Raw genomic sequence first — 27,460 nt, forward strand, 5'->3', positions numbered from 1 at the left:
ATATATACAAGAAATTGGTCATAATAAAAATATTAATTATATAATCAACATTGGACTCACTATTGTAGTAATTTATCACTATATTGGATGCCGAGCTAAGAATTTTGATTTACAAAGCCATTACTCTGGTGTGGAGTGGCATAGTTGTTTATGGGTGAGAGAAGGATTCTGCATCAAAATCAAAAGCACGTTTTTGTTTTCTGAAATGACCAAGTGCAGTGGCAACTTTTGGGTTTGTTACCCATCAACTTTCCTGCTGAGAACGTCAAATGCATAACCATCACTATTACAAGGGATGCGTCTTGCCTGAGACTAACTAGTTTCTTGTTCTCAAACTTCGCACTTGCAGTTCATAAGCATATGTAGCCCATGATTTTCGCAATAGAATCGAGGCGATATCAATCAATAACATCTGTTTTTCACAATACTAAACAAGTTTTAAGCTTAACGTTTGAACTTCGGACAACATTCGTATCGTGAACTGCACTGTGACTCGCGGTAGCTGAAGCCATTCCAAAGGAAGCGCAGAAGCAGTTATTGCATTATTATCACTATGCCATCCATTCTTAAAACTCGAGATTTCATAACATACTAATGTATTTATTTGTGTTATTACCGGGCATTTTGATAACAGTTTGATTGAAATTTAAAGGATCCAATTAAATATGGTAGATTTTTAATTAATCAAACCGATTAATGCTTCCATTACATCCAAGCAAAATGTATCGGTTTTTCAAGAAGAAAACAAAGCTCGTTGAAACGATTTTTACCAGCAAATGGGACTAATTGACTTTGCTAAATAATCATGACAATGCAACTAACCAGGAAATATGCGTAGAGAAAATTTCTCCTCTGAAGTGGCATAACTGGATATTTTCACTTTGACCCAATGTAATTAATCCTGAATGCCTACGATTCTACCATTCCTAGAGATGAGCTGGTCACTTGGGGTCTCAACTATTTCAGCAACTAACACGACCTGGAGTATATATATTTGGAGGGACATCAAATTGAACCAAAAGGTCCAAAACAAGAATGGATGTGAACTAATCTTTCTGTCTAAAAGTAAAGATTACTCGCACTAAAAGCGCTTTTCATGAAAATTGGAAGTAACATGCGGAGGAAGCATAGGTGAAACACTTTGTTGAGTAGGAGTTGGAAGCTTAGGAAAAACCAGTGGGGAATTGGCTGTGATAGCAACTTGATTCGTTGGAAGATGCCCAAATGTAGCTTGCATTGTACCACCACAGTGTGTGATCATGCTTCTGCGATGGTCCCATGCACTGCTTGTTTCAACATGATGATTCATGTTTACTTCCTGCTTATTAGCCACTGCCCATTCATCCTGTAAACCATAACACAGTTCAGAAAGGTCATGAGGGCTACTACTATGGAGAAATAAGTTCAAGAATATTAACCATCTGTTTAGTTTATTGAGACATTTGTGCAATAATTTTGTTGTACTTGCATTTTACCTGTTGCTGCCTAAAGTTGACCTCAAAAGATGAAGTCGACACTCCACACTCATCATATGGAGAGATATAGCTTCTCATGTGCGGAAACAAATTGTTTAAGCCATCAGAATGTTGATCAAAGGCACCAAAACCTAAAATTGGCTGGTCGCTGTGCCATTGCTGATAGGCTGATGGGGAGAAACCCCGAGAAATGTAACAAAATGAACTTGGGTGGTCCTCTAGGCAAAAATCAGGAGGAAGCTTTTGATTGTCTCTAGAAAGTGATCTTGAGATGAGCTCACTTGTTTGAGGATAAAAACAAGTTAATGCACCACATTGACTGCGGGATGGAGAGTGATGTAAAGGAGAGTAATTTTTGCGTTGCAAATCTAGTGGCGTAGTCATGTTTGACAACCCGAGCGGTTTCATATTTGTCCCTTCTTCAACAATTATCCCTTGCTTTGCTCCAAGCTCTACTATTTGCTTCTCATCAAGACCTAAGCTCATAAGCAGATTCCATAGATGTCTCTGGGCTTCCTTTTGGCTGGAGATAATTTGGTCTCTCATTGCCATTTCAAACTGAAGTTCTGTGTTAGCAATTCCCTGCATATTTTCAATACTAGAGACATTGACGTGCCGATAAGTGATAAATATGACTACAGAGGAAAAAAGGAACCATAACTCAAAGTCAAATATTCACGATGACTAAAATTTCATAAAGTTATTTACAGTTTAATGTATTACGAAAAAGAATTGATAAATATATAATAGTCAGTTCTCTAACACTAGTGATGGAACTCGGCCCAGTTGTCCAGTTCTGCCAACTTGCATGAAGGGAGGACACCAAAAATCTGGCCTCCATCAAATCACAAATCTCTGATAAAAAATAAATGCCAGAAGTAAATATATAAAATATTTGTTTACCAGAAGTCGGTATTGACTGAGAATGCCCAAATAAGTTTTGTTGCCATTGTTTTTAATGGCTTCATCTATCATATCTTGTAGTTGACACCGGCGTTTCTCGTTCAGTTTAACTTCCTGCATGATACAGACCAGGTGAAAAGTTTTAAGCAAGTATGGCAAAATATGAACACAATCAACACTTAGGGGTACACAACCTTCTGATAAATGACACCAAGCTCGTCGTTGTCACGAATATTGTCAAGAATCACCTGACGCCTCGATTGCAATGCCTGCACAACTGCCCCTTCATTTTCAACAGCCTGAAATAATAAAACATAGTCCTCCAATAATATTTCCAATTAAAGATCAATTCAGCGTTCAGTAAAGACAAATGACACAAAACTGGATAAAATGGGTCCTTAGAGGATCAAAGGAGCAGAGAAACAAATAAACAGCCAGATGTTCACAACGGTTTGTATGCTCAAATCATTTTTATATTCAGCAAAAAAACTGGAAGAAAAGTCATTGTCTAACCTGCTGCTTCGCAATAGCATCATCAAGATGTCGGAGTTCTTTCCGATTGCGAAGGTTGGTTTCATCGATTTCGATTAGAGCCTTCTGCAAATTTATCCTGTCCTGGACGTTTTCACTAGTTTCTTGGCTCAGTGCATTCAACCAAGATATTTCATCATCTATATCTCTTTCAGTAGGCTTGGAATTAAGTTGAATCTCTTTTTCAGCCAACTCCTTTCTCAAACGGATGACCTCCCCCTGCAAATTAGTATGATCTCTCATGGTATGGCAGAACTTCAGACCCAAAAGGCGTAGATTGTTTAAAAAGATTAACTACCTGAAGGTTGTCAATCATCTTTTGGTAGTCTGATACATGAGCATTGATCGTGCCTATATTTTTCTGACAAATATATTATCGCTATATCAATGACAATGTCCCAAATGAACTTTATGAAATTAAGTTGAACATAAACAAAAGTACGTTACAAGCATATCACACTTCCAAGAAACTAAATTGAAAGGACTAAGGAGATAAAAATTTAGCAGACATCATACAAGTACAAAATATAGACATAAAATCATCAAAGTAAACCCTTGAGAAAAAGGGTGATTGATAAGAACCTGACACAAGATTAATTGAAACGTGTAAGAGATTCCATGTAGCCAAGCTCCAAACAAGTATAGAAAAAGGCATTGTTAAATGCAGACAACACTTGACACGATTGCCCTACATGATCACCAGTTCTTTCATCTTTACACTCTCACCTGTATATGTGTTTTTATTTCCTTTGCACGGCCAGCATACTTCAAAGTATTGACAGTATGGTGATACTGGTGGTCAGCAGGAGAGATAGTGGCAATCATTATTGTTTGAGAATTACCACTCAGACCATCTTTAAGAATCCGTGTCAACTTACTGAGGAAAAAAATAAGATTTACTAAGTTTTATCAGCAAATAAAGCATACATGACGAATGGGAAACATGTCGCACTTGCACCAAATACTACATGGATAAAAATGGTGGAGTGGAAGGGGGTGGGAGCAAGAGACCTATTGCGGTATGGAACATAAGCTAGGCCCTTCTTCTGTTGTTTTCCCAAAGCATTAATGCAATTTGCCAAAGCAAGAAGCGAACGATTTATATTGGCCCCATCTCTCAATTTTTGTCCCCCGCTATTTGTCTCAGATGCCCGTTCACTGCATTATGATTTTTCACATTGGTGCTCCATACCTCTAAAAGAAGCATATTGAAACTTTTTGGAACAAATACCAAACAGAAACGCAAACCTGCCAGCAAGATCCACCAGTGCAAGTCTTCCTCTGATAAACTGAGTGGGATATCTCTTTTGCTGTTTTCTTGTCACGTTTATTTCCAAAACTGCATGGGAACTGTCAAGAAATATTTGTAAATACACCATACCATGCTAAAAGATAGGTCAACTCAAGAACATCAGTTGGGTGTGGTTATGTGCGCTTTTAAGTCATTTCATGTGCTTTGTATGAAGTGATATCTGGGTATGCATTACTTTCCCTTCTAGTTCACATTCCATGATTTGAAAATTATATTGGGATAATTCACTGTGCAGCTAATTTACTTAATCAACCCATCAGCTTCCTTTAAGCACCTATATTCAACTGCTCGATTATCTATTTAATAAGCAATATTGTACTAAGTATTGCTAAGTTTGAAATGTAAAACAGATTTACGTATGGTAGTACTAAATGCAATGGGAAATGTCTTCAGCTGCTGCTATTCGCTTTCAAAGGATGTCACCATTCTTAAATCTAAGGCAGCATGGTACCAAGGGAAAGAAAACTATTAGAACTAGTAAACAAAAGTAGAAAACACGCACCGAGAAGAAGTTTCATTGACCTCTGTGCTTTCAGTTTTACGTCTACTATTCCCCAAATTCAAAAGTTCAAGAATCTTAACAGCTGAGTTCACCTGTGACATGCAGCAACGACAGTAAGGACCAACTATGCTCATCATAGATCATCTCCACAAATTTTATGGCTGCCTATTAAGAATAAAAACATTAGCCATGTCTCAGATAACTTTCCATCAACCTTATTCATATGCATATGAAGTTCTATAAATATTTCCAATGAATCAACTAAAAGACTCGGAAATTTCTACAGAAACAGGATAAATGACCTTAATACTTCTAAGGCCAGCAACAATTATTCCTTTTTCGGGATCCTCCCTCAGTTCCAAGTGACCTGATGATTTTTCAAGCAAGTCATAGATGACCTGTGGGAAAGAAAAGTCAAATATGAAAAGACAGCTAATCAATTGTCAAAACCTTAATTTTCACCGAGTAAACAAGCAAATAGATCTACCTCATTGTATACTTCAAGGTACGAACAAGTAACTTCAAAATCGTCAGAGGTGTTGTCTTTCTCGATTAGATCAAAAATGGTATTGAGACTGAGAACCATAAGTCCAGGATCATCTTGAGTTCCAACCATGGTATATGTTTTGCCACTAGATAAGTTCAAAAAGAATAGCTTAAAGGATGCAATGGGATTAATTTCCTATATGACGTATGGCAAAATTCAAGCAACCATTTTTCTAAGCCTAATCAGAAGAATCTATTTTAATGTGCTGTCTTTGAGGTATAATAATCATTGACACCTGCTTCTCAGCGACTTAACATAACTACAGGTTGACACACGTCAAGAGAGATACAAGTTAACAAGAAAAATGTATAGATATTGCAGTACTAACTATCATTCCATGGTCATCAGGCCCATCAGTAAGGCAGCAAGAGTAAAAAAAATAAATGCCACTTACTTTTACTTAGCTTGGAAGGTATAAATAAACTTTTTTCAGCACGGATATATTAGCAACATTCAGCCAAAAAAATTTGTATCGAACAATTGTTTACATTAAATCATAGAACCAAAGACAAAATAGAATCACAATTAGATGGCCATGCTGCAACTGAATGGATATTGGTAATTTTTATATACCTCCCAGTAGAACCATAAGCAAATACAGTTGCATTGAGACCTTGGACAACCCCAAAAATAGTGGAATGTATACTTCTCTGGTAGACATCCTGAAGAAAGCAAGAAAACATCGCATCTGCAATAACTCTTGCACATTTTCAAAAAGATACTTGTCAAACTAATTTTAACATAAGAAACCATGCATGATGCAACAGTTATAATTTCACATTTCAAGCATGAATTATCCTGATGGTATTATGCCTCGAGCTTCATCCTTCAACTCTAAGTTCCCGACCAAATCAGAGAAGTTCCTGACCGCATATCTTAACGGGATAAAATACAAAAGGAAGAGATTAAAAAATCCACTAAAGAAGAGAACTACTCAAGTATATCATTTGCATAAAACATCGACTCTATCATGCATAAAGTCATAGTCATCACTCAAACAAATGATATGAAGTAAGTAGCGCTTCAGATAATCGGTAATCCAAATCATCAGATGATATGACGTAACACTTCAGATTATCTAAATCATCCTATTTAACTCAGAGGATTACAACCATAACTTAAAAACATTTTTGCAATAAGAGAAGCGCACAATGATTACCAAGTTGGTGGAGTTAGGACCAAAGGCATAATCAAAAGCATATCTCCGTTCCTTGGATCGATTTTGTATACGATCTAAGTAGTCCTTTGAAAGGTCTGGATCCAAAACAATCACTTCCTGCAATTTTTCATTACCCCCATCAATTTTGTTCTTCTCGCTATGAATCGAAATTTAACAAACCTTATCATTTTGTACTCTGACAATATCACGACCACATTTTCTCTCAGTTAATGGCCTACATTTTACAGCCACCTACAGTCAAAACAAAAACCTAATATGTAAACTTGAAAAACAAAGAATAATAAGCAAGAACGCAACATTAGAAATGAAAAATAGCACAATTTTGAACAGGATTTTGAAGGAAAAGGCTGCGCTCACTGTAAGAGTTGTGGTTTTTTGGGTAGCCGGAGCTCTAATGCTTGCCATTCTTGGTCAACATTCGTGTCAAAATTCTCCCAAATAATTGAGCTTCTTTTAAACTTCAAACAGCTTCATCAATCAAACAAAAATATTTTCCCAAAAAATCGGCACCCAGAAAAGGAAAATCTAATCTGACAAAACCAGTCCTTTTACCATAAAATAAAAAAAATACATATATATTCGAATCAATCATCATTTATGTCAGGAAAAAGTTCAACCGATATCATTGAATCTCAGAGATAGAAACCAAAAAATGTATAAACCCTATATTTCTAAGCAAACCTGAGACATTTCACCGAAATAAAACAATGGGACTTAAAATTCATAACAACAATTCAAAAAATCATATTGACTCCCGCAAGCTCAATAACATCGACAAAACATCGTTTTCGAAGCCTCGATGAAACAAAAAAAAAAATGAAGTCAGCTGAAACAGCTGGATTCTCGGAAGACGGAGAAAAACCCAAAAAAAAAATCTCGAAAAGAAAAACGAAACACGAGTAATTAATGAAGAATCAAATATCAATGCAAATGAAATGACACTGCAGAATATAATCAGAGATTGAAGAAATCAAAATTGTCCCAATTTTTTCAGGCAAATGGTAACGCTTTGCATCAAAGAGCATCCTACGATGACGCGGGTAATCGAGAACTCAACAGAGTTCAGGAACGGTTGGACGATCGTGACCGTTGATCCGAGACTTTAATGAATTTGAAAATGATATGCTTTTGTAAAATTGGTTGCATGATTGGAAGGGAAAAGTTATGTCCCCCGGACAGTGACATATTAAATCAACTGTAATAATTTTGAATTTTAGCAAAATTCTTGGTAAATTCAAAATAACTCGTTTCATTTCCTTTTTTGTTATTTAATTTGAAACGGATACAATAATTAACTTCACATTTAGCCACTCGTTATTCGTGCATTGGAGTAGTTCCTAAAAATTAGAAAGAAAAAAAAAACGAAAAATGATTTTGGCTGGCAAGATTTTGTAAAATTCATTCGTGAGTTGATCCGTAGTTAAATTAAATTGGTGCACTTTGTACTTGATATGTTTGACTAAATTACTAACTTTCCAGTGTTTCCCAACTATTTAAAAGCAACAAATAAACAAATCGAGACATGATAAATCCTAAAAAAATTCAGAGTTTTAAAAATTTAACGGTTAATTGTCGTTGGGAGTTAGGAGAGTGCGACATTTTTGGTTGGGGGGGGTAATAAATGAGTAGATTATGATAGTACAAAGAAACGACGCTAACATTACAAAAAGGTTGCCAAACATGCATGGCTGTATTGTAGTAACTAGTGCCTAAGGAAGCAGATATATATATATATATATTCGAAATTTAAGAAACCCTTTTTGTGGAATTAAATTCAAGAAACTTTTTATATATAACAATATCTATTATTAAGTTATATGTTTTTTTATAAAACTTCAAACAATTATATTAAAAAGATGGATTAAGTTATATGATCAACAGCCTTCCACCACCGTTTTGGCATTAGAAGATTGTAAGTACAATTGTTTACGCCAAACTCAACTTCAAATTTTCATCCAGTTTCAAAATATATTTATCTCACTTTTTCCTATAGCATTCTCGATTAATACAGAGACAAGAAATTTTACATATAATTACTATAAACCATACACACACCAAGTTTCAAATCAAATTCCCAAAATTAAGTTTAAGCATGCACATCTCAAAAACTACTTTCAAACATTTGAGTCGGAATTAAATGATAGCATTATCAAACCCACAGTTAAATCCCAAGTCCAAGAGCTTTGGGTTTTTGCACCCACTTTTCCACTACAAACGGTAGAAACAGCAAATTTATTGTGAAAGGGCAACAATATTGGGCAGAAAAATAGACAGCAACAAGAGCTCTGTAAATTTTAGTAACTAAAACTGATGAATTACACTTTCACCTCTCAAGAATTGGAGCCAACAAAATTAAGAAACCAACCCCATTCTGCATGTGACCTCGAGCTGGCATAAATTCCCAAACCCGGCAACTGAGAGAACACGTTTTAAATCATCCTCCTTAACTACATAAAATTGAGAGGTCTCACATTTGCTTTATCAGATTGACATTGGCCATCTGCATGCATGTGACATTCAACCATTAGCGGCTCAGCTTGCGTTTTTTAGTCAAATGCTTCCTTCTTTCCTCCTCTTCTAACTTGCGGAGCTCTTCTTCATCCTCTCTCCTTGCAATTTTTTCACTACAAAACAAGATAAAGATGTCGACAGAGTTCAAAATGGTATACCGATTTATTAAAAAAGACCAAGTTTTATAAATATGGAAAAGTGTTATATAACGGATGGTACAATTCATGAGCATTGGCAGCTAGCATGTAAACATAGTGGATGCATCTTGATATGCAAAAAAAAGTAGCTCAAATGTTACCGAAAAATGCTGTCTCATTTGTTGTCAACGTGTAAGTATCCTTCGAACATAAATGTAGCAATATAAAAAAACAGTATGGAAGACTCTAGAAAAATAAAGACTCAGTTTCGCATAAAGTACCACAATATATCATCCTTATGTAACATTTGCAAATGACAAGAAAATGTGCTACTACTAAGACATGCCGGGGATACATGAAATAAATTTTTTGAGTTGACAAATATATAGAATTGCATCAAAGAGAGAAAGGCCACAACATTCAATCTTGGATAAAGAGATGTATGAATGGGGAACGACACAACCAAATGCATAAAACAATTGATTGATTTCATAAACAGATATAGAGGTAAACAATGCAATATTATCATCTAAAAATGAAAGAAAGAATTTAAACAAAAAGCAAAACACCACACAAACACAATATTAATTCACTTTATCTCACTCACCTGCGTCTCTCCTCCCTCAAAATATCATCAAAATTCGCTTCCATGTCACTATCATCATCTGCATCTCGATACTTATTGGGATTATACCTACAGCAGGTATCAAATCGATGAGTACGGAGGTTGGAAAACTGCAGCGTAAAAATAGTGTCAAGAAATGGGTACAAAATGGAGAAAGTGCAAATAGAAATATAAACATAATTACCCAAACATTTTTCTTATCATATTTATAGCTTTGTCATCATCAGATTCGTCAGCATAAGGTTGCCTCCCAATTTTTGCCTTTGGGCGAACATCTGCCAACGTACTTCGAGCTGAGACTTTTGCAGACTGCTGCTTCACCTGCCAAAATTATAACTCGAATATCACCCAAGGAAGAAGAGATTCATAAGCAACTTAATGGTAACAATTCATATAGATGTTCATACATGATTTCTAGAGGGCGGCAATGTCTGTTTGGGTATGATTTTTGGCTTGCTCGTTTCTTGATACTCCTTTCTTTGTAATGATAGATTTTTCATAAGAGAAGGTTGCGAGCTTGGAGGAATAGGCTTCCGCACACCAGATTGAATGTGTGACGACGATGGTTTACCCACAACAGATTGTACAGATGTTGAAGAATTTGATTTTTCCCGACCAACCACGGAATTTTTTGCAAGAGATTGGGTGACCTTTGTCCCTAAGGAAGGGCCACCACTCCTAGAAGGGACAGATTTAGGCCCCAAAGGCCGGCCTGGACCACTTCCACTATTGCTACCGAGTTGTTTCCTAGATCCTGCTGGTAACCTGCTGGTATTATCTATCTTCTCTGGTCTGACTTTAGTTTGGCTGCTTGAAAGCAGTTGCTTCCTATGTTCATGACCAATGGAGACTTCTCTTCCTCGATCATTCACCACCCGTTTACTATTTGACAGTAGCCGAGTGGTATGAACCTCTTCAAAACCAGCATAAAACCAGAATAAGTCCACCATAAAAAAAGTGTTCGCAAAAGGTACTTGCGTCAACGAACCAAAGGGAATCATGGAAGAGGAACACACCAGACTTGGGGGCAGGCACATTTCTAGACGGAGGACTTTTCACGGGCATTGGAACCTCAGAATCTTCAGATAATAGAAAGGAATAGTCCCTTGTGTTCTTTAGCATTTCTACTTTTTTTTTCAACTGCATCATTTATCAGAAGACAAGAGTAAAAAACAAATAAAATAACCAAAGAGAGAGTGACAGATCATAGAGAATTATTACCCCAGTCGTAACTTTTGTTTTAAGGCTAGCTTGATGTTTTGATCTAACATTGGTTGTAACAGAGCTCTTATTATTCTGCAAAGAAATTCTGAACGTCAACAAACAACAGAACTAACGAAATTATTCATTTACGCTAGTATGCAACTAAAAATGAATTTTGATATACAAGTACTACATGCTCCCACACGAGAGGATTATCACCATAATAATCCAAAGAGGACCAATAACATGGAGCATGTCACATAACAATACAATCATAGTTAAGGCATCTTCTTGGAAACCTTCAAGACTCAACCATAGGAGCAATGATGTGAAACAAAAAACTTTCGACAACCAAAAAACAAGACAACCAACAGCATGCCTTAGTACATATGACCTTTCTATCTTTGACTTGTCCCACGTTATCACTATTATTATTATCACTAAAAGCAGCAGTCTTGAAGCACTTTGCAAATCATAGCTATAATTTATATCAATTATATGACATAAAATATTAAACCAAGCCGCCAAGACGATGCAAACAGCAGGGATACATTGAGAAGAATGCTAATATTTCAGAAAAATGATTCTTGTATACATACATCATATTTAGGTTTAGCAATTCTTGCAGCCAAATTTGGATTCTCCAATAAGGACTTGCTTTCTTGAATCACTCTCTGAGCAATAACTGGCTGTGAGGGCCCAAAGAAGGAACCATAACTGCAAATATCGCCAGTCAATTTTGTTATCGAACTAAAATGCTTTGAAACAATCTACTCGACATAATTCATCAGCACTGTCACATTCACCAAGTTGATCCATTTAATAAGTTGGACCAAACAGGTAAGTGTGCTAAACAATGTGGCATATGACTTAAAAGAGAGAATCTTATAAAAATCACTTATCCCGATAAGGTAATCAGTTTTCGGTTATTATTGTTGGAACTTAATGTAAAATTCACAAGGAACAAACTTGAATAGTTAGCGCAAGAAAAATGCCAGGAATATCGCGGGTTAACGAGGACATGTCAATGGACAAATGCATATTCCCCAACCAAAATCATATCCAAATATACGTGATAGGGAACACATTGCCCTCCTCTGACCATCACTTCCCCTGGACTTGTATCCAGAACAATAAATCATGTATAAGGAATTATTAAATTAAAATAGTGATGACAAGAACTTACTTGTCCTTACGATAAGTATTAGCCTTGTCTCGAGAACCAGAATTGGCAGTCCCCATTTCCTTCTTCATCTGCTTTCTAATTGATTCTTTTAATCGATTCCTCAGTTCAAGATATTCCAACTCATCCTGGGTAGGCTGGAAAGTTTCTTCCTCCTCATTTCCGCCTTCATCATCCTCTTCCTCTTCTGGCTCTGTACCATCATTTTCGTACTCGTCCAAGTCTTCATACTCCTGCGCTGACAAAACTAGTTAAATGAAGATACCAAATTAACAATCACATAAAATTTAATCCGGAAAAAACAACGAAAGTGAAACTGGTAGGTGCTTACATCTCTTTCATATCCACGCATCGCAATTTGAATAGCAAGTTAACCGTAGAATATATAGATGCTAGCTCTCTCAGGGCCTCAAAGACACAAAAACCTGATCAGAAAGAAGTAGGAAAAAAATAATTTGTACCCAGATAAATTTGATCTTCTCAATAACATATGTTTCAAAGACTCGCACGCGAATGCTTTTGAAAGACCGGCCTTACCGACGACACTATCCAAATTAAAAAACTGACAAATGCTAGCATAAACTCATTTGGAGTGTCAATTTCTTCTTCCTCTACTCTTGTATTTTGCATGGTCTCCTAGTTGTTCAATAATTCAAATTTACAAAGAATGATTTTTGAACCAACACTCCGAAAATATAAATAACCCAAGAACAGGAAAACTATCGATTCATGGTTGAACTGATCAGATATCAATAATCAATTAAGAAAATTGAAACAGAAATCTACTAAATTTTTCCAAGAAGGTACAAAACGAAAATAATCTCTTATCCGGTCAAACCTTAAAATCTTCGGTCACCAGGCGACAAGAGAAAAACATGAAATCACTGAAATATGTTCCGAAAATGTTTAATCAGCCAATAAAATGAAGAACAACTCCCCATTAACTACGTTAAATTCAGTTTCTTCGCTCATTAATTACAATAATCGTTTCAAAACACGTAAGAAAAAGCCCAATTGAAATCTCATATATTTTAGTCTTTAAACTAAAATGATTCGATTATCGCGTGATACGCCAAAATCGATGGAAATTCAACAGCAATCGCAGTGAGAAAAACATCAGTAACGTAATTCGCCGATAAATCGTAGAAAAAACAAATCTTTTTGAATGAATTAATGCCAAATACCTAGAAATCAACGAACACCGACGGAAACAATCGAAATTCAATCGCCAAAATCGACAGCGAGCAAAAACGAAAACAGATCTGAGAGACGACTTCTGAGAATAAAATTTGGAATTGAAATCCCGGGGACACCTTCGCGAGGCTGGAGAGATAACGAACGCGCTTAGGGCAACCGAGACCTAGAACAACAAGGGCGTCTGCTATCGTGCGTGCCATGCTAATAAAGAAAACATTTTTTGAGTAAATTTCTTTTTTACCCCTCGACATATCTATTCATAATTACCATTATTAAACTAACTTATCTGATAATTATTTTGTGGCATGAATATGTATTTCGACATTTTATTTTCCCTTAATATTTGGAACTTATTCAAGTGTTGTGTTCATTAGAGATACTTGGAACTATTGATATGGTAGAGAAAAAAACAATCAACTTTGTTATGAGAACATGCCCTGAAGAAAGAGGTAGGGTGGTACTCCAGACAAGAACTTCAGAAGCCATTAGAGCACTTCGTGCAGCCGAAACTGTGTAAGTACTTACCTTGGTTGTATTTAGTTCTCCGTATGGATTATGATGAGATTTGACGAGATATTAGGAGATGGTTCCGTTAATGATATTTATGCACAGGCATCAGGAAATAAATGTATTCACAATTTTGATGGCACATTAAAATTCTCCGTTGATGTTTTCTACACACACAATGATGCGGCTACCCTAAGAATGCGGTAACAAAATATATGACGTCTTTTTAAATCTCGATATTCACAAACTCCTTCATTTCTTGAATTGTCAATGCAACAAAATGTCGGCACAATTTCATTCTTGGTTGTTAATATCTGAGGGAGTTTGTGTTTGTTTGGACACCATTGTTAGGTGGATATATTTGGATATCTTTTCCAAAATTCTGTTGGAGAATTTCTGAAGCTTATCCTCTTCAGCTAATAGATGTGTCAAAATCCAATTGTGTCGAAATTTTCTTTTTGGAATATAATGGGATCGAGATCAAACCTCATTCATGTATACTATCATTAGAAGGACAGCTCTTCGGACTTCTTGTTTCATTTTTTGTTCTCTGGATTACATTGGGCAGCCCAATTTATTTGTGCTATGAGTTTTGAGAAGATTGTATCTATGTATTTTCCAATCTTTTTGCATGTCCCCAACATAAAAGGTCAATCCTATAAATTTAATGAGCCTGATACTGGAATGTGCTGTATCTCTCCGTACTAGATGTTTTGAAGACCGTTGATTCTTTGTCTAGGTGGATTTATATTATGAGTTTGTTATATTTAGGTGCTTGGATGTTGTTGCAATTGATGTTTACATGAGTTGCCCAAAATCTTTCTCCATTAGTGGTGGAATGGGTGCTGCATTATTGACAAAACCAGAGCTAATTCATGATGCAAGCAGGCATTCTTGTATCTTTTTTGAGTAAATTAATGTCAATTCACAATTGACTTTGCATTTCATTATGTACGGATCCAGATTTTGACAACATTGAAAAGAAACCTAGATACACCTGTAACATGCAAGAACCGTTAGCTAAAATCATCCTAAGACACTGGAACTAGCAAGGAAAATGGAGAAAACCGGTGTTTCTGCATTAGCTGTCCATGAAAGGTATTTCATCCATCTTTTTTTTGTGAAAGATGGCGAGAAGCTCTGGCTTGGGTCCTCTTTATGTCAGCTTAAATTCTTTGTATATATTTTATATCTAAATCTGACAGTTATTATTTGATCTTGCATGACCATATCTCATTAATTATCATTATGTGAATAAAAAGTTATGTTGCTCTTTTTAGCTGGTATTCTTGTTACATTGAGATAAAATATTTGCCACCAAAATTAAAATGGTCATATGACAGTTTTTAAGCTAAATTTTGGTATTTGTGCTCATGCTAAATCTTTTTTGCTGACTATAATTCTTGAATGAATCATAGGAAGGTTGCTGACAGGCCCAGAGTTTCTGCAAAGTGGAGTGAGATTGCTGATGTTGTAGCTGGTGGTATCTATTCCAGTAATAGAAAATGGCGATGTGTTTGAGTATAAAGATATCCAGCGCATCAAAGTTGCAATAGGTAGATAACATAGATTTTTAGTGGGATAACTAAAGGTAACCTTTTGACACTATGCCATACCAATTATGATATCGCTACTCTATTACTTAAATGCGGGAAATTAAGTTGGTTTACTGATGTTTATATTAAATGTGTGTGCTTTATTGTTTTGCACGGGATGAAGAAAGAATCTCTCCCGATGATCACAATAAAGTAGTATGCATAATATCACCCCGGCCCCTCAGTGGGAGCCGACAAGCCAGAATCTTCACAATATACCTATCTCCTATCAACTTCTTCCTTTCAAAGTCGTTTCTCCATCGCGGCTTTCCCACCCAATGTCGGACTGTGATACAGTCCTTCCTTCCCAAGTATCAAGGCGAGTATAAGGCACGGAAAAAGGAACCATTCTTCTTTGACCTGAATACACAAAAAGGGTGTTATATGAACAAGGAGTGAAATGCTTTAATTGAACGAGTACATTTTTCAAGAAATTGTCACCTTGACAGTGCCAGATTTCAAGTCTAGTAATGCCACTGCCCTGCCGTAGGGGTAGTCTGCAGAGAATTCTGCGGCCGTAACTAGGTGACGTTCAATTTCACGCTCACATTTATGTTTCTCGCAACATTTTGATTCGTAATCCAGCCTTCTGCCGGGGAAAAGCCGTACCTGAACGAAATCATTGGTCATCCACCGTACTGATAGAAGCAAAGCAAAGAAAACATGCTGCTATGTTTCACACTGTGTTGTCAACCGGCCCCACCACAATTCTTTTCGTGCATATTTTTTCTAACATGGTATCTTTTACCCCTAAAATACGTAAAGAATCGTCTTCCTCAGATGTAAGTATGGGTCAACCCCTGTATCGAGAGATTTTACCAATAAAAGAAAGACTATCTAAGAAAAATAATGCCACAAACATGAACATCGCATACTTTTTTCTAATAAAAAAATTAAAAGCTAAAAAACAAAATGATTTATTTTCGTCTTCAGTGTTTGGGTTTGGTGTCACGAGACTTGAAAGATAAAAATGGAAAAACACTTACTATATGAGGGCCAGACAGCTGCAAGATGTGACCATCATCATTATTAGAACTTGGAAACTGAAGGAACCACGGGGAATTCACCATAGACCACTTTGAATCCACAGATTCAGCCAGCGTACGTGTTTCTCCTGCTGCCGTGGTTCCAATTACCAGTCTTCTCTTGCATTCTTTTTTTTCCGTCAACTTCTTCGAACTTCTGCGATAAGATCAAATAACATAAGCTTGTGGAAAATCCAACATATTCACCAAACAGAAGAAAATTATTCTGCCATTTTTACTCGATCAAAGTCGAGGAACGATTATGCAAATGAACAGATGTAACTCCTATTGTTGTTCAATTTTCGACAGATTTTAATGAAGCCGATAAGTAAAAGTTTCTTTACACCTCTATCACTTGACCTGGCAGGAGTTTTTCAAAATAGTTTGAAGAAACCTTACACATGGACAAACTCATACCTAAATGAATCCACAAAATACAAAACATGGATTATTGACCACAGAACAACCTCTTAGTTCGATCAAGAAAATATCTAAGCAACTAAAGTACAATTTTTTTGGATCCACCAAGGATGACAAGTGTAATTGGATATGCCTTTGAATTGTAATGTATCATACTGAATAAAGGAATCATGATATCCAAAATTGCAAAACAAAATTTTACATGATCAAAATCTCTTTTGCATCTTACCTTCTACAGCTCTTAAATACCACAATTGGTTCTAAAAAACATACCTTATTTGTAGGTTCATGACCAAATTTCCAGCAGCATCAAATACACGTGTACGACTTTTAGCTAATTTAACAGTCATTAACAGAGGAAACAAGCAGGAAGCTTTTGAGAAGGGCTGAGAATTAACAATATGAAGAACATGTGGCAGTGGGGTAGGTACTGTAACCGAGATTCCCACTCGTAAGCCGATTGGTTTGGATTCTATGGTGTTTGGATTTGGCACTAAATCGAGCCATTTCTCCACTATAAGATTGGAATCTGGGGACAAGAAATCTTCCAGAGATACTGAAGCAACACCCAGAGATTTGGATGATTTAGGTCGGGGTAAACTGGGAGGAGAACAGGACATAAGTTCAAAGATCAGGTGCCCAGTAGGTTCACAATGGAAGGTAGCTACCTGTTTTAACCCAGATTCAGAAAAAATTTTAAGGCTTCTCTTTGCATTAAAGATTGCATCGGGTTGTGTTTTACTAAAGGAAACCGAGAGAGTTCCCTTTTGTTCTTCTGGCAGATTTCTCACATTCACAAACTCCAACATGACCTGAAATATTACATAGCAAATCAGCAGGAAAGATGAGGAATCAAACAACATTTAAGACAGCTCTTATTTCTGAGACAAAAATACCTCGAACATACACCATTTTATTTAAAATGATAACTCTTATGCTTTGCTTCTAAGAAAGATACATAAACAACCTATTGCGCAGTGGATTGGGATGTTGTGAACAAATATTTGTACATGAAGGTAATGAAAGTGCCATTTCGGAACTCTTCAAAATATTTATGAGTTAATCTAATTTCTTTAAAGTGCACCACTTTTCACAAGGTCAAAATTCTGAAATGCGATGGCACTCATGTTGGATAAAATTCAGTGAAACTCTAGGCTGAAATAAATTCTATATTGGGTTGTAAATAGGGAAGAGGCTTGCTGAGGAAGTTAGTGGGTGTCACCCACGAATCATTGTTTCATAGACCCAGGATAAAGACGCAATTGCAAAAAGCATTTATGAAACACAGGTGGAACTCAATATTAACTATATCGTTCATGATTCTAGAGTCTTCTTGTCACTGTCCGCTGAACATATCAATAATACTGAGATTCAGCTTACCTCGATGTAAACTGACACCCCTGTATAAACACAAACACAGACAAATTTATGAAAAGCTTAGGACTTAGGTCGGAAAAAGCTCCATATGAACTACCTCCAGATCTTTGATCTTTGGAATATCTATTTTCTGATTCTCACTGGCAGCAGCCACCTTCTTGGTCGTACTGATGGGGTAAGGCATAGTTCTCACAGGTGAAGGGGTGCTACCACGGTACATTGCTCCTGCTCTCCAATACCTAGAACCATACATCTCCTCAAACGTTTTGGTGGTTGTCGAAAACCCGACATCCAGTTTCTCACCCTTGGTTCTGTCTGAATCAGTGTCGTCATGGTTTAAAACCTTGCCCATTATTTCTAAAAGATCTTTGCAATAAGATGCTGGATGTAGCTGGTGAGTGTGCCAGATGAGGTCAATGTCATAAGTTGGAACAGAGAAGCTTTTTATAGATCTCTCTGTGTTTCTCTTAATTAGGTGCAGAAATCCTTTGTACCTGGCCACCGCTCCCTCAAGATATCTATTGTCATTCATATGGGCCCTGGAAACCTACAAAGCGTAAAACGAGAAACATGTATGATCCTCCGGTCAGAAAATAAAAAGAGCTATCACTTCAATGCAAATGGAATCTGCATGTTGTCAAACAAAAATAGAAGTTTTGAACATACTATAAAGTATTATGATTATAAAAAGTGGATAGCAATAAATATAGATATAATTACCTGGTAACAGAATGGACTTTGTCTCTGAACAGCCAAGATTAAGTCGTACTTTGTGCATTTATTATCTCCTTTTTTAGGGTAAGCATTTTCTTGAAGAGCACTGCTGAAATCCAAATCATAGTGCTCACCTGAGTACAACATTTTCCAAACCTTCTCAGTTTCGCTGCCTGATGGTACATCTAAAGAAGAAACAACATTTTCATTGTCGAGAATTCTCCCATAGAACTCCTCACAGTCAGATTTATACCTAACCTGGAAAGATACAGTCGTAGTTGACATTTTAATGCAGCACAACTATCAGAGAGTAATGACCTTTATGGAAAGTACACAGTGAGAATCATACTGGATTGAGTCTGTGACAATGCCAAATCCATTCACAATCGAAAGGGACAACCAATGGCCCTTCGAAAAATGGGGATTCCGAATGTTTTGCAAGTAAGGGAAGCCAACAAGCATTGTACCTGAAAATTGGAGTTCAAAACTCAATGAATTCATACAAGTGTTCAAATAAAATCATCCCGAATCAAGATGCGATACTAAAGTCCACGCCAAAAGGCATGATATTGCTAATGACAATTAGGCTAAAGAAAAATTTATGAGGTCAAACTGTCTTTAAAACTTTTACTAAAGGAAATAGTGAGGTGTATATATTACAACCTTGAAAAAATCAGAAATAACATCTCTTCGATCATCCAGAAACACAGGATCAAAATTCTAATTTTGTTTACTCCATTAAAATTCAACAATAACAGTATAAAAAAACCGTGCTAACAATATCGTGCATCCATATCAAAACAGATCACTTCCAGCCACTGCCTAGACTACATATATGAGATTCTAAGTTAAGCATCACGAATACATTTAAAAAAATTACAAAGAGAATCATGAAAAAATCTCCAAGATTAATGGTGCAGTTCTACTTTACCGATAATGCCAAAATTATCCTTCAGCTAATAAAATACAGCAAATCAACAAAGCTCAGATGTAAGCATAAGGAGTACCGTACAAATAATTATGTTTAAGAATCATAACCACATCCACATGCATCAAACCTAATTGCATACTTACAAAAGAGGCTGCCGCCAATCAAAATATTCGCCTTTTATTTTAAATATTTCCAGTGTAGTAAATTTCATTCCCAAAATACACAGTATTAGCCACATCAACCAAAATATTGCATCCTTGACATTGCTTAGTATCACTAGTTAATAACAAACTCCATCAAACATATCAAACTGATCAATCCTAAAACATTAACAAGTTTCAAACCAGGTTCTTGCCTGTAAATTGCCCTCTCTAGTCCTGGACTTTCATAGAGCCAACGGTTCCTATCAACGGTGGCAAGAAACTTTAGGTGTCTTTTTGCCGCAGGCACAAGTTGCACACTTATTGCAGTGCTCTGCGCTGCTTTCCACTCCAATTCCTGCTCCACCTCCATTCTTGAAGTTTCGTCTACTACACAATCAGTTCCCAGCAAAGCCAGATTTTCCAAGTCCGATAACAGCAATTGATATAACTTTGATGGATTTAACAAATTAGCAAACTAAACGCTGGAAAGAAATTAGAGAAATAGCCGCAATCTGAAAAGGTTAACAGCGGGCAACTATAACATACGATCCAAATGAAATATCGCGAAAATATAGGCGTAGAACTCAAAATTCAGTATAATTTTACTTATACAGAAACTGAAACAGTACACAATCAAGAAATTGAACATGCAATGCCAAAGTCAATCGTAAATATCTAGGAAGATCCAACGTAATTGCTTGATCTCAAATATCCGATGGCACGTAATTTCGTGGAATTGATTTGAGTTGATTTTGTCATACTAACGATCTAAGTTATTGGTCAAGAATACAAGAAACAGGTGGGCTCAACTAAAATTACACACGCGGCAACGAGGTATTTGTTGTGTTGGGAAATTTGTCTAACTAAATAAATGCTTATTTTTAATGAGAAGAAATTTAAATAATTTATAAAGGAAATATTTTGAGGGTTTTTTTAAAATATATATAATCGAAATATTTTCCTTTTCCAAAATATATCCAAAAAATCTATTAACTATCTACAATAATCAGATTCAAATTGGTAATAACTATTTTTTTTGTTTATTTAGTTTTTCCTAATTTTCAATTTAAACTAGTAATAAAAATTCAATCAACAATAATAAAGTATAGTGAGAATTAATTAATAATAGTAATATTGATTATGATGATGATGATAATAATAGAAGATAATGATTAAATTAATAAAAATATTGTTAATAATAATGACGATATTAACAAAATTAACAATATTATTATAGAATTATTAAGAATAATATTCATATAGGATACAACATTTCGAACGTTACGTATTATTATTAATTTGATTCTTATGATTAAGTATTTTTATTATCATGAATAATATTTATTTGATTCTCCCATTTTTTTTATTATTATTATTTATTCTTTATTATTATTATTATTTCTTGAAAAATATAAGTGAGAGAAGTGGTGGAATCTCTGTTTACAATAGTGAATCGACTCTTTAGAAACAGGTTTTTTTTTTTTTTGTCATATTTGAAAAATGAAAATTATTTGATATATTTATTTTTTTAGAAAAAAACACCGTAATCGATAAATTAGAAAGGGACGTAAACGTACTTCAGAACGATAAAAAGCTAAACCAAACACATCTTGCTCAAAATAATGATAAGAATATATATAGAAGGGTCTATTTTCATTTATATTCGAATATGACATTGCACAAGCTCAGATGCTTTTGCTTTTCACAGATAAGAATGAAACAGAAGCAAATATCGGAAGATCACTCAAAACAAAACAAAAAATTGTAGTGATGGATTGGTAATAATTATTTCAGATACAAAGATTTGTAGTAGCTAATCACGAATTATAACTATAAGCTTATCATAGGTAAAATGAATTGACAGCTGCATTCTTCATTAGGACATGATTCTTCTTTTTTTCTTTTTTCACTCGAGCTTAAAAAATTTTGACGAAAGATAGAGATGCCTTAGCATATAGGAATATCCTTTTAAAAAAATATTACGCGTTGAAACAAAGACACCCTCTGGAAGACTGGTCCCGTCCTCGGACAAACCATGTAATAAAAAAAAATCAGACAGATTTATTTTTGCTCAAACAAGATTTGTTTGATCACTAAATCACTTTCGAAGCTCAAATTTTAAAATCCCTTTTCCCCTTTCCTGGATACAGAGTTAACGTTAACGGACAAAAGGACCTCGTAATCAAACAAAAAACAAATCGTAATTTGTAAATGGTAGCTCCGCCTCATCATACTTTAATGCTACTACAAAATTCTTACCATTAAACAAATAGCAACTACGCCACTAACACAGACAAATGATATGTTACTAATTCTTGAGTACTAGTTAAAATTATTGGTTATTATATTGATTTCAAATTTATTTAATACATCTATCCCACCTCATTGCGATGTTTCAGTAATACCAACCTCCATAGTCAAACGGGTAATTGAATCGGAGTTTCATGAAATCCATAAATGTTTTTTGATTCCCTTTTGTCTCCAAAAATTTCCTGATAAAACCATAGAAAAAAACCATTAATCACTCCCCTTTACGATAGTATAAGATCGTATCTTTCCTGTTGCCATGATGAAGTGAGTTTTGATGATCATACCATGACGGAAAAATTTAAGATCAGTCGATGATTCGCTGTCTATTCAATCAACTTTTACACACAAAGGTATGTTTTCTTCAGGCTTCTATATGCTAGAATTTACATGTCTTTAAATTTTGATGTTGGGAAACAAAAGAGAAGTGGCAAGTTTTAGACAATTACTAGATCAAGAAACACCATCCACCATCCTATAAAGTTTTCAGGTTTTTGGAAGGGGTAGCAAGGTGTTTGTTCTATAATAGAGAAATGAGTTGCTTCTTTAGTCAGTGGGAGTAAATTAAGTCATTGTCTGTACATCACAACCAGGCACGATATTTGTTGGTTATTGGAGTGTTTTAGGGGTTTAACCAGTATAGCCACTGATGGAAGTGGCTAAATTCATCTATAACACCGACATATTGTAGGTTGTATTATGTTCTAGAACTTCTTAAGAAACAATTTTTGACTGCAGTTCAAAGGTCTATAGCATATGTTATTATTCATGGTCCTCACTTATCAGGGATGGATAGCTCCACTTCAGCTTAAAAACTAGATCCATAATGCGACAACAGGAGTAACTTACAACTTTGCATCACACGATCTATCAGTTAACATATATACAACTGTTAGAAATAATTTCTTCCAGAAAACTCGAGCTCATGAAAGGTATCCCCATGATAGTTTAACACTTAACACTCCCCCTCCTGCATGAGCCAAAGACGGATAGTATATGCTTCTAATTTATGTCCAAACTCCAAAGTGCATGTTCATGTTGGCTAGGTATTTGGCAATAATGGCGCCTATAAGTAAGCATAGGAGACCAACTTTGCATTACTTTTCAACTTTGATGTTATATTAGAAATTATTTTTTCCCAAATGTTCAAGCTCATGAGATATGGCCCAACAACAATTATATACCTCCACGACAAGCTATTTTAGAACATAGAGATGAACATTCGCTGGTATGTGTGATATTATTAGGCTAAGTTTTCTAAACAAACATCATTCACTTTTCTTATTGATCTAGATATATCAGACATAGATCGACACAATATTTGTCTCAGTAAAAGCCAGCCTTCTAGATATTTCAGCCAATATTTCTCTCAGCAAAAGCCAGTCTTCCAACTTAGATAATTCAAATTTAAGAGCAGAGTAAAGATTTTATGACTTTGCCAAGTGCAAATTAGGTTGATAAAATAATAAAATGCATGACAGAAATTTTGGTCATATCTCTTAACGGTTTTTTATTATGTTTCTTTTAAGCACACGTATGAGCAGTGCTGGTATGTCCTCTCATCCATCTCAAGGGATTGTGATAGGCACAATTGCTGGTGTATTCATTTTGGTTACCATAGCTATGGGAATGTGTTTCTTCTGCCGGTATAGGAACAAGAAGAGGGGTCTGCAAAAGTTCAATGTTCAAGGGCAGGTCATGTCAAAGAGTAAGCACACGCATAACTTATGTAAATATATCAAAATGAATATATGTATCTGAGCAAGCATAGTCTATATATACCTTCAAATGAGCAACAGCGTTATTTCAAATGCAGATGCTGTGTATTCAATACCAAGCACAGAAAATATTGTACCCAAGCCCATTTCCATACAAAGTTTCACATTGAAGGACATAGAAATTGCAACAGAAAATTACAAAACATTAATAGGTGAAGGTGGGTTTGGATCAGTTTACCGTGGTACTTTACCAGATGGTGAAGAAGTCGCTGTGAAGGTCCGCTCAGCAACTTCAACTCAAGGAACTCGTGAATTTAACAATGAGGTAGGTCTCTACGCTGCATCAAAACCACTAACCCAACAAGGATATTATTTAATATTTACACAAGCAGCTAAAGAAACCTATCTGAAAATAACGAATTCCACAGATGAATTTTCTTTCAGCAATACGGCATGAAAATTTGGTCCCACTTCTTGGCTATTGTTGTGAGAATGACCAACAAATTCTTGTCTATCCATTCATGTCTAATGGCTCTCTACAGGATCGCCTCTATGGTATTTGACTTAACCTTTTCAAACTAGGTTCTGTTAAAATTAGCATTCATTTCTTGCAACTCACTAATCCACAGGAGCAGCAGCAAAGCGTAAGACTCTAGATTGGGCAACAAGACTTTCCATTGCTTTGGGTGCTGCCAGGGGTTTAACATATCTTCACACATTCTCTGAGAGGAGTGTCATACACAGAGATGTGAAATCAAGTAACATACTTCTTGATCATAGCATGTGTGCCAAGGTTGCAGACTTTGGCTTCTCAAAATATGCACCACAAGAAGGGGATAGTGGCACTTCCCTTGAAGTAAGGGGAACCGCGGGATATTTGGACCCAGAGTAAGTATGAGATTCATAACATTTCATGATAGAAAGAGGGAAGAATCTTCATTGAAAATTTTATTTAGAAACATGGTGAATTGATTCTGAATAAAGTCCTGTTCCTTTAATCCAGTTCCATGCCAGCAAACATAGGCCTCAATGTTGCATTTTGGCAATTAAAATTCTTTTCCAACAAACATCATCGATTTTGAATGTACTGACATAAACACTTCACGAAAATATCTAATGAACATCTTTGACGAAAAATGGATTGTTATGAACATGATGGAAGTCGATATCTGACAAAATGTTCCATACAGGTATTACTCAACACAGCTTCTATCTGCAAAAAGTGATGTCTTTAGCTTCGGGGTCGTACTACTGGAAATTGTAAGTGGTAGGGAACCTCTCAACATAAACAGGCCACAGAATGAGTGGAGCCTAGTTGAATGGGTAAGATTTAATTTATTCGAATGCCACCATGTCGTAGATTTTCTAATTTGTACTTACAATGTACTTGGTTCTTTATTAAGATTCTGGACAATTATAGGTCATTCCAGTTTCCAAAGTTTCTGCATATAATTAATATTCATGGAACTTTTTGACACCCAGGCAAAACCTCATATAAGGAACTCAAGAGTCGAAGAAATTGTGGACCCCGGAATAAAGGGAAGTTACCATGCTGAAGCCATGTGGAGAGTAGTGGAGGTCGCTTTGGCATGTATTGAACCTTACTCGACTTATCGTCCATGCATGGCTGACATTGTTCGTGAACTTGAGGATGCTTTCATTATAGAAAATAACGCATCTGAATACATGAAATCCATAGAGAGCTGGGGATCTAATCGATACTCTCTAGAGAGGCCTATCGTTATGCCTTCCACTATGATTACAACAGAAGTATCACCTATGCTTATGCAACCACCACCTCCACAGCCAAGATAATAATAGAGACATATGAGGTCATCAATCATTCACTACGAAACATGTTGTTGCAGATTATACTAGGGAAAACATAATAACATTTGAACTCTTATGTATGGTTTTACTCTTGATAGTATTTGTGTAAATATTAAGAAGGATTGGATTCACATAAGTTACAATGAAAACTAAATTACTGGTGATTTGGAACCGCTGACAAACAAAAGATTCTGTTGTCTGATAGTACCATGATAACAACACTGCAAAGTAGCATTATCCAGTTATTAACCATACGAGTTTGTTTGTGAGAGTATCAGCGAAACGGTTTAGAAATAATTGAAGTCATCTTTTTGGCAGCATGACAGAATGCAAGATCACCAACTCAAAAGTACGAATTCAAGTTCATATAATATTTACTAGACAGATCCATCTCCCCGTGTAGTTCTAAAAAATTTGTAAGGTCACTAGCTTGGTGACTCGTAGATGCTTAATGGAGATTTGTCACAGTTTTGTTTCTTAGAATATCTGCAATTTGAGGCTCCTTGTAAGAAAAGCAAACATGGCATACCACACCATTTATGCCATCTTTCCTAAATTTATACCAAGCACTGGAAATTAGATTAAATGAGCCAAACAAAGTTCAGCCATTATTTATTGAAATCAAAGTGCAGACATAGTTTGGAGTTATCAAAAAAAAAACATTGAGTTAAGCACTAATATAATAAAATAACAAAACAAAACCGCAACCAAAATTCAAAGCAGTAAAAGTTCCAACTCAACTAATAATATTGATAATAATCATCATCCTCAAAATACAAGACAAAAGGCACAAATAAGCATTTCAAAAAGTGAACTGCAGCCACATGGATCCATATCAATAACAAGAGTGTGCAATAATTGATTTATACATAAAACAAGATTTAGAAGCCAGCTACATATAAAAACAACATCAAGACGGTCTCCATGAAAGTAAACATATACAAATTGAACACGCAATTTGGCTTTTTCTTACAGGCGGAGACGAGTTCTGAGATAATCAATTAGGTGTAAAGAGACCTGGATTTGCTGTAGCGTTGCTGACTTGTACTTCTAGCATTTCCAGACACCGCTCCAACGTGTCCATCTTCTCGTTCAATTTCGCCAATTTATCCTTCGTTGTAGATTCTAAAATTAATGATTCAAGAAAAAATTAATAAAAGCATACCGAAAAGAGGGATCCGAGATGAAAACGAAGTACATACCGAACTGCACGAGGAAATCAAAGAGTCGACGGACGTTGAGAGATATGTTGGAAATGAATTCGCGGTTCTCCCAGTCGGCTTGCACTGCTATCCCCACGCTCACCGCGTTCGTTATACCGCCGGCTCGAGCCATTTCACCTGAATTCAATTCATACGGCCCGGTTCCAAATTCCAGCTATATTTTGGATCGGTTTCCTGTGTATCTTCTTCTTTTTCAACCCATACCCAAAAACGTGTTGCTGATTCTATTTTTCTTTTTTTTTTTGCATAACTTACACGATTTTAGAGGAGTTTATTCTTTTTTTATTATTATTATTGCATAACTTGCACGATTTTAGAGGAGTTTAATTAAACACCAAGATCTCTTTCACTTCGTGATTTTGTT

General features: G+C 35.7%; 6 protein-coding genes across 10 annotated transcripts; 2 read left to right on the top strand and 4 right to left on the bottom strand.

The window, feature by feature from the left end:
- Positions 1 to 858: 858 nt before the first annotated feature.
- LOC140836375 (kinesin-like protein KIN-8B) lies at positions 859 to 7,602 on the bottom strand. The gene is made up of 16 exons (XM_073201850.1): positions 6,808 to 7,602; positions 6,610 to 6,681; positions 6,430 to 6,546; positions 5,844 to 5,932; positions 5,211 to 5,355; positions 5,026 to 5,121; positions 4,724 to 4,815; positions 4,158 to 4,259; positions 3,921 to 4,067; positions 3,636 to 3,786; positions 3,208 to 3,270; positions 2,892 to 3,128; positions 2,573 to 2,677; positions 2,379 to 2,492; positions 1,476 to 2,057; positions 859 to 1,345 (listed from the first exon to the last, which is right to left on the bottom strand). Exons 1-16 carry the CDS (start codon positions 6,853 to 6,855, stop codon positions 1,082 to 1,084), a joined length of 2,424 nt encoding a protein of 807 aa, XP_073057951.1. The 5' UTR covers positions 6,856 to 7,602; the 3' UTR covers positions 859 to 1,081.
- Positions 7,603 to 8,571: 969 nt separating this feature from the next.
- Positions 8,572 to 13,494, bottom strand: LOC140836376 (uncharacterized). Of its 2 annotated transcripts, XM_073201851.1 has the most exons (10): positions 13,294 to 13,494; positions 12,441 to 12,534; positions 12,113 to 12,342; positions 11,526 to 11,643; positions 10,945 to 11,019; positions 10,740 to 10,863; positions 10,131 to 10,636; positions 9,908 to 10,044; positions 9,706 to 9,792; positions 8,572 to 9,074 (listed from the first exon to the last, which is right to left on the bottom strand). In XM_073201851.1, exons 2-10 carry the CDS (start codon positions 12,459 to 12,461, stop codon positions 8,975 to 8,977), a joined length of 1,398 nt encoding a protein of 465 aa, XP_073057952.1. In that variant the 5' UTR covers positions 12,462 to 12,534; positions 13,294 to 13,494; the 3' UTR covers positions 8,572 to 8,974. The 2 variants fall into 2 exon arrangements, with proteins under 2 accessions (XP_073057952.1, XP_073057953.1); XM_073201852.1 differs by lacking the exon at positions 13,294 to 13,494 and having other exon boundaries at positions 12,113 to 12,356.
- Positions 13,495 to 13,649: 155 nt separating this feature from the next.
- LOC140837328 (uncharacterized) lies at positions 13,650 to 15,773 on the top strand (the record flags this gene model as incomplete). Its single annotated transcript, XM_073203454.1, is given in 6 exon segments — positions 13,650 to 13,819; positions 14,585 to 14,693; positions 14,777 to 14,842; positions 14,844 to 14,911; positions 15,232 to 15,292; positions 15,294 to 15,773. Coding segments are annotated over 6 exon segments (558 nt in total), but the record flags the coding sequence as incomplete, so codon positions are not given.
- Positions 15,496 to 20,804, bottom strand: LOC140836378 (glycine-rich domain-containing protein 1-like). 3 transcript variants are annotated; one of them, XM_073201855.1, is made up of 8 exons: positions 20,231 to 20,803; positions 19,294 to 19,411; positions 18,951 to 19,202; positions 18,328 to 18,777; positions 17,127 to 17,665; positions 16,395 to 16,587; positions 15,850 to 16,017; positions 15,496 to 15,768 (listed from the first exon to the last, which is right to left on the bottom strand). In XM_073201855.1, the coding sequence occupies exons 1-8, from the start codon at positions 20,386 to 20,388 to the stop codon at positions 15,652 to 15,654; spliced, it is 1,995 nt and encodes a 664-aa protein (XP_073057956.1). In that variant the 5' UTR covers positions 20,389 to 20,803; the 3' UTR covers positions 15,496 to 15,651. The 3 variants fall into 3 exon arrangements, with proteins under 3 accessions (XP_073057956.1, XP_073057955.1, XP_073057957.1); XM_073201854.1 differs by having other exon boundaries at positions 16,395 to 16,590; positions 20,231 to 20,801; XM_073201856.1 differs by lacking the exons at positions 15,496 to 15,768; positions 15,850 to 16,017 and having other exon boundaries at positions 16,425 to 16,587; positions 17,123 to 17,665; positions 20,231 to 20,804.
- Positions 20,805 to 21,684: 880 nt separating this feature from the next.
- LOC140836381 (protein BRICK 1-like) lies at positions 21,685 to 27,341 on the bottom strand. 2 transcript variants are annotated; one of them, XM_073201858.1, is made up of 3 exons: positions 27,076 to 27,341; positions 26,891 to 26,998; positions 21,685 to 22,510 (listed from the first exon to the last, which is right to left on the bottom strand). In XM_073201858.1, the coding sequence occupies exons 1-3, from the start codon at positions 27,206 to 27,208 to the stop codon at positions 22,461 to 22,463; spliced, it is 291 nt and encodes a 96-aa protein (XP_073057959.1). In that variant the 5' UTR covers positions 27,209 to 27,341; the 3' UTR covers positions 21,685 to 22,460. The 2 variants fall into 2 exon arrangements, with proteins under 2 accessions (XP_073057959.1, XP_073057961.1); XM_073201860.1 differs by lacking the exon at positions 21,685 to 22,510 and having other exon boundaries at positions 26,587 to 26,998; positions 27,076 to 27,332.
- On the top strand, positions 23,862 to 26,146 carry LOC140836380 (nodulation receptor kinase-like). Its single transcript, XM_073201857.1, has 6 exons — positions 23,862 to 24,033; positions 24,142 to 24,368; positions 24,472 to 24,598; positions 24,673 to 24,931; positions 25,234 to 25,366; positions 25,526 to 26,146. The coding sequence occupies exons 1-6, from the start codon at positions 23,862 to 23,864 to the stop codon at positions 25,856 to 25,858; spliced, it is 1,251 nt and encodes a 416-aa protein (XP_073057958.1). The 3' UTR covers positions 25,859 to 26,146.
- Positions 27,342 to 27,460: the final 119 nt, after the last annotated feature.

The sequence above is a fragment of the Primulina eburnea genome, chromosome 7 (genome assembly GCF_022965805.1).
Source record: "Primulina eburnea isolate SZY01 chromosome 7, ASM2296580v1, whole genome shotgun sequence".
Taxonomy (NCBI): domain Eukaryota; kingdom Viridiplantae; phylum Streptophyta; class Magnoliopsida; order Lamiales; family Gesneriaceae; genus Primulina; species Primulina eburnea.

Coding starts and splice junctions, on each gene's coding strand:
- LOC140836375 (XM_073201850.1), bottom strand. CDS start 6,855: ATGGCAAGCATTAGAGCTCCGGCTACCCAAAAAACCACAACTCTTACA. Junction 4,068..4,157: donor CTGGTGGATCTTGCTGGCAG/GTTTGCGTTTCT, acceptor ATCATAATGCAG/TGAACGGGCATCTGAGACAA. Junction 2,058..2,378: donor TCAGTCAATACCGACTTCTG/GTAAACAAATAT, acceptor GAAAATATGCAG/GGAATTGCTAACACAGAACT.
- LOC140836380 (XM_073201857.1), top strand. CDS start 23,862: ATGAGCAGTGCTGGTATGTCCTCTCATCCATCTCAAGGGATTGTGATA. Junction 24,599..24,672: donor TCTACAGGATCGCCTCTATG/GTATTTGACTTA, acceptor ACTAATCCACAG/GAGCAGCAGCAAAGCGTAAG. Junction 25,367..25,525: donor AGTGGAGCCTAGTTGAATGG/GTAAGATTTAAT, acceptor TTTGACACCCAG/GCAAAACCTCATATAAGGAA.
- LOC140836381 (XM_073201858.1), bottom strand. CDS start 27,208: ATGGCTCGAGCCGGCGGTATAACGAACGCGGTGAGCGTGGGGATAGCA. Junction 26,999..27,075: donor TGATTTCCTCGTGCAGTTCG/GTATGTACTTCG, acceptor CATTAATTTTAG/AATCTACAACGAAGGATAAA. Junction 22,511..26,890: donor CAACGCTACAGCAAATCCAG/GTCTCTTTACAC, acceptor TGGTTTTATCAG/GAAATTTTTGGAGACAAAAG.
- LOC140836378 (XM_073201854.1), bottom strand. CDS start 20,388: ATGGAGGTGGAGCAGGAATTGGAGTGGAAAGCAGCGCAGAGCACTGCA. Junction 16,018..16,394: donor AGCTGTCTGGCCCTCATATA/GTAAGTGTTTTT, acceptor GATTTCGTTCAG/GTACGGCTTTTCCCCGGCAG. Junction 15,769..15,849: donor TGAAATCTGGCACTGTCAAG/GTGACAATTTCT, acceptor TTGTGTATTCAG/GTCAAAGAAGAATGGTTCCT.
- LOC140836376 (XM_073201851.1), bottom strand. CDS start 12,461: ATGCGTGGATATGAAAGAGAT. Junction 11,020..11,525: donor TTGCTAAACCTAAATATGAT/GTATGTATACAA, acceptor ATTTCTTTGCAG/AATAATAAGAGCTCTGTTAC. Junction 9,075..9,705: donor TTGAGGGAGGAGAGACGCAG/GTGAGTGAGATA, acceptor CTTGTTTTGTAG/TGAAAAAATTGCAAGGAGAG.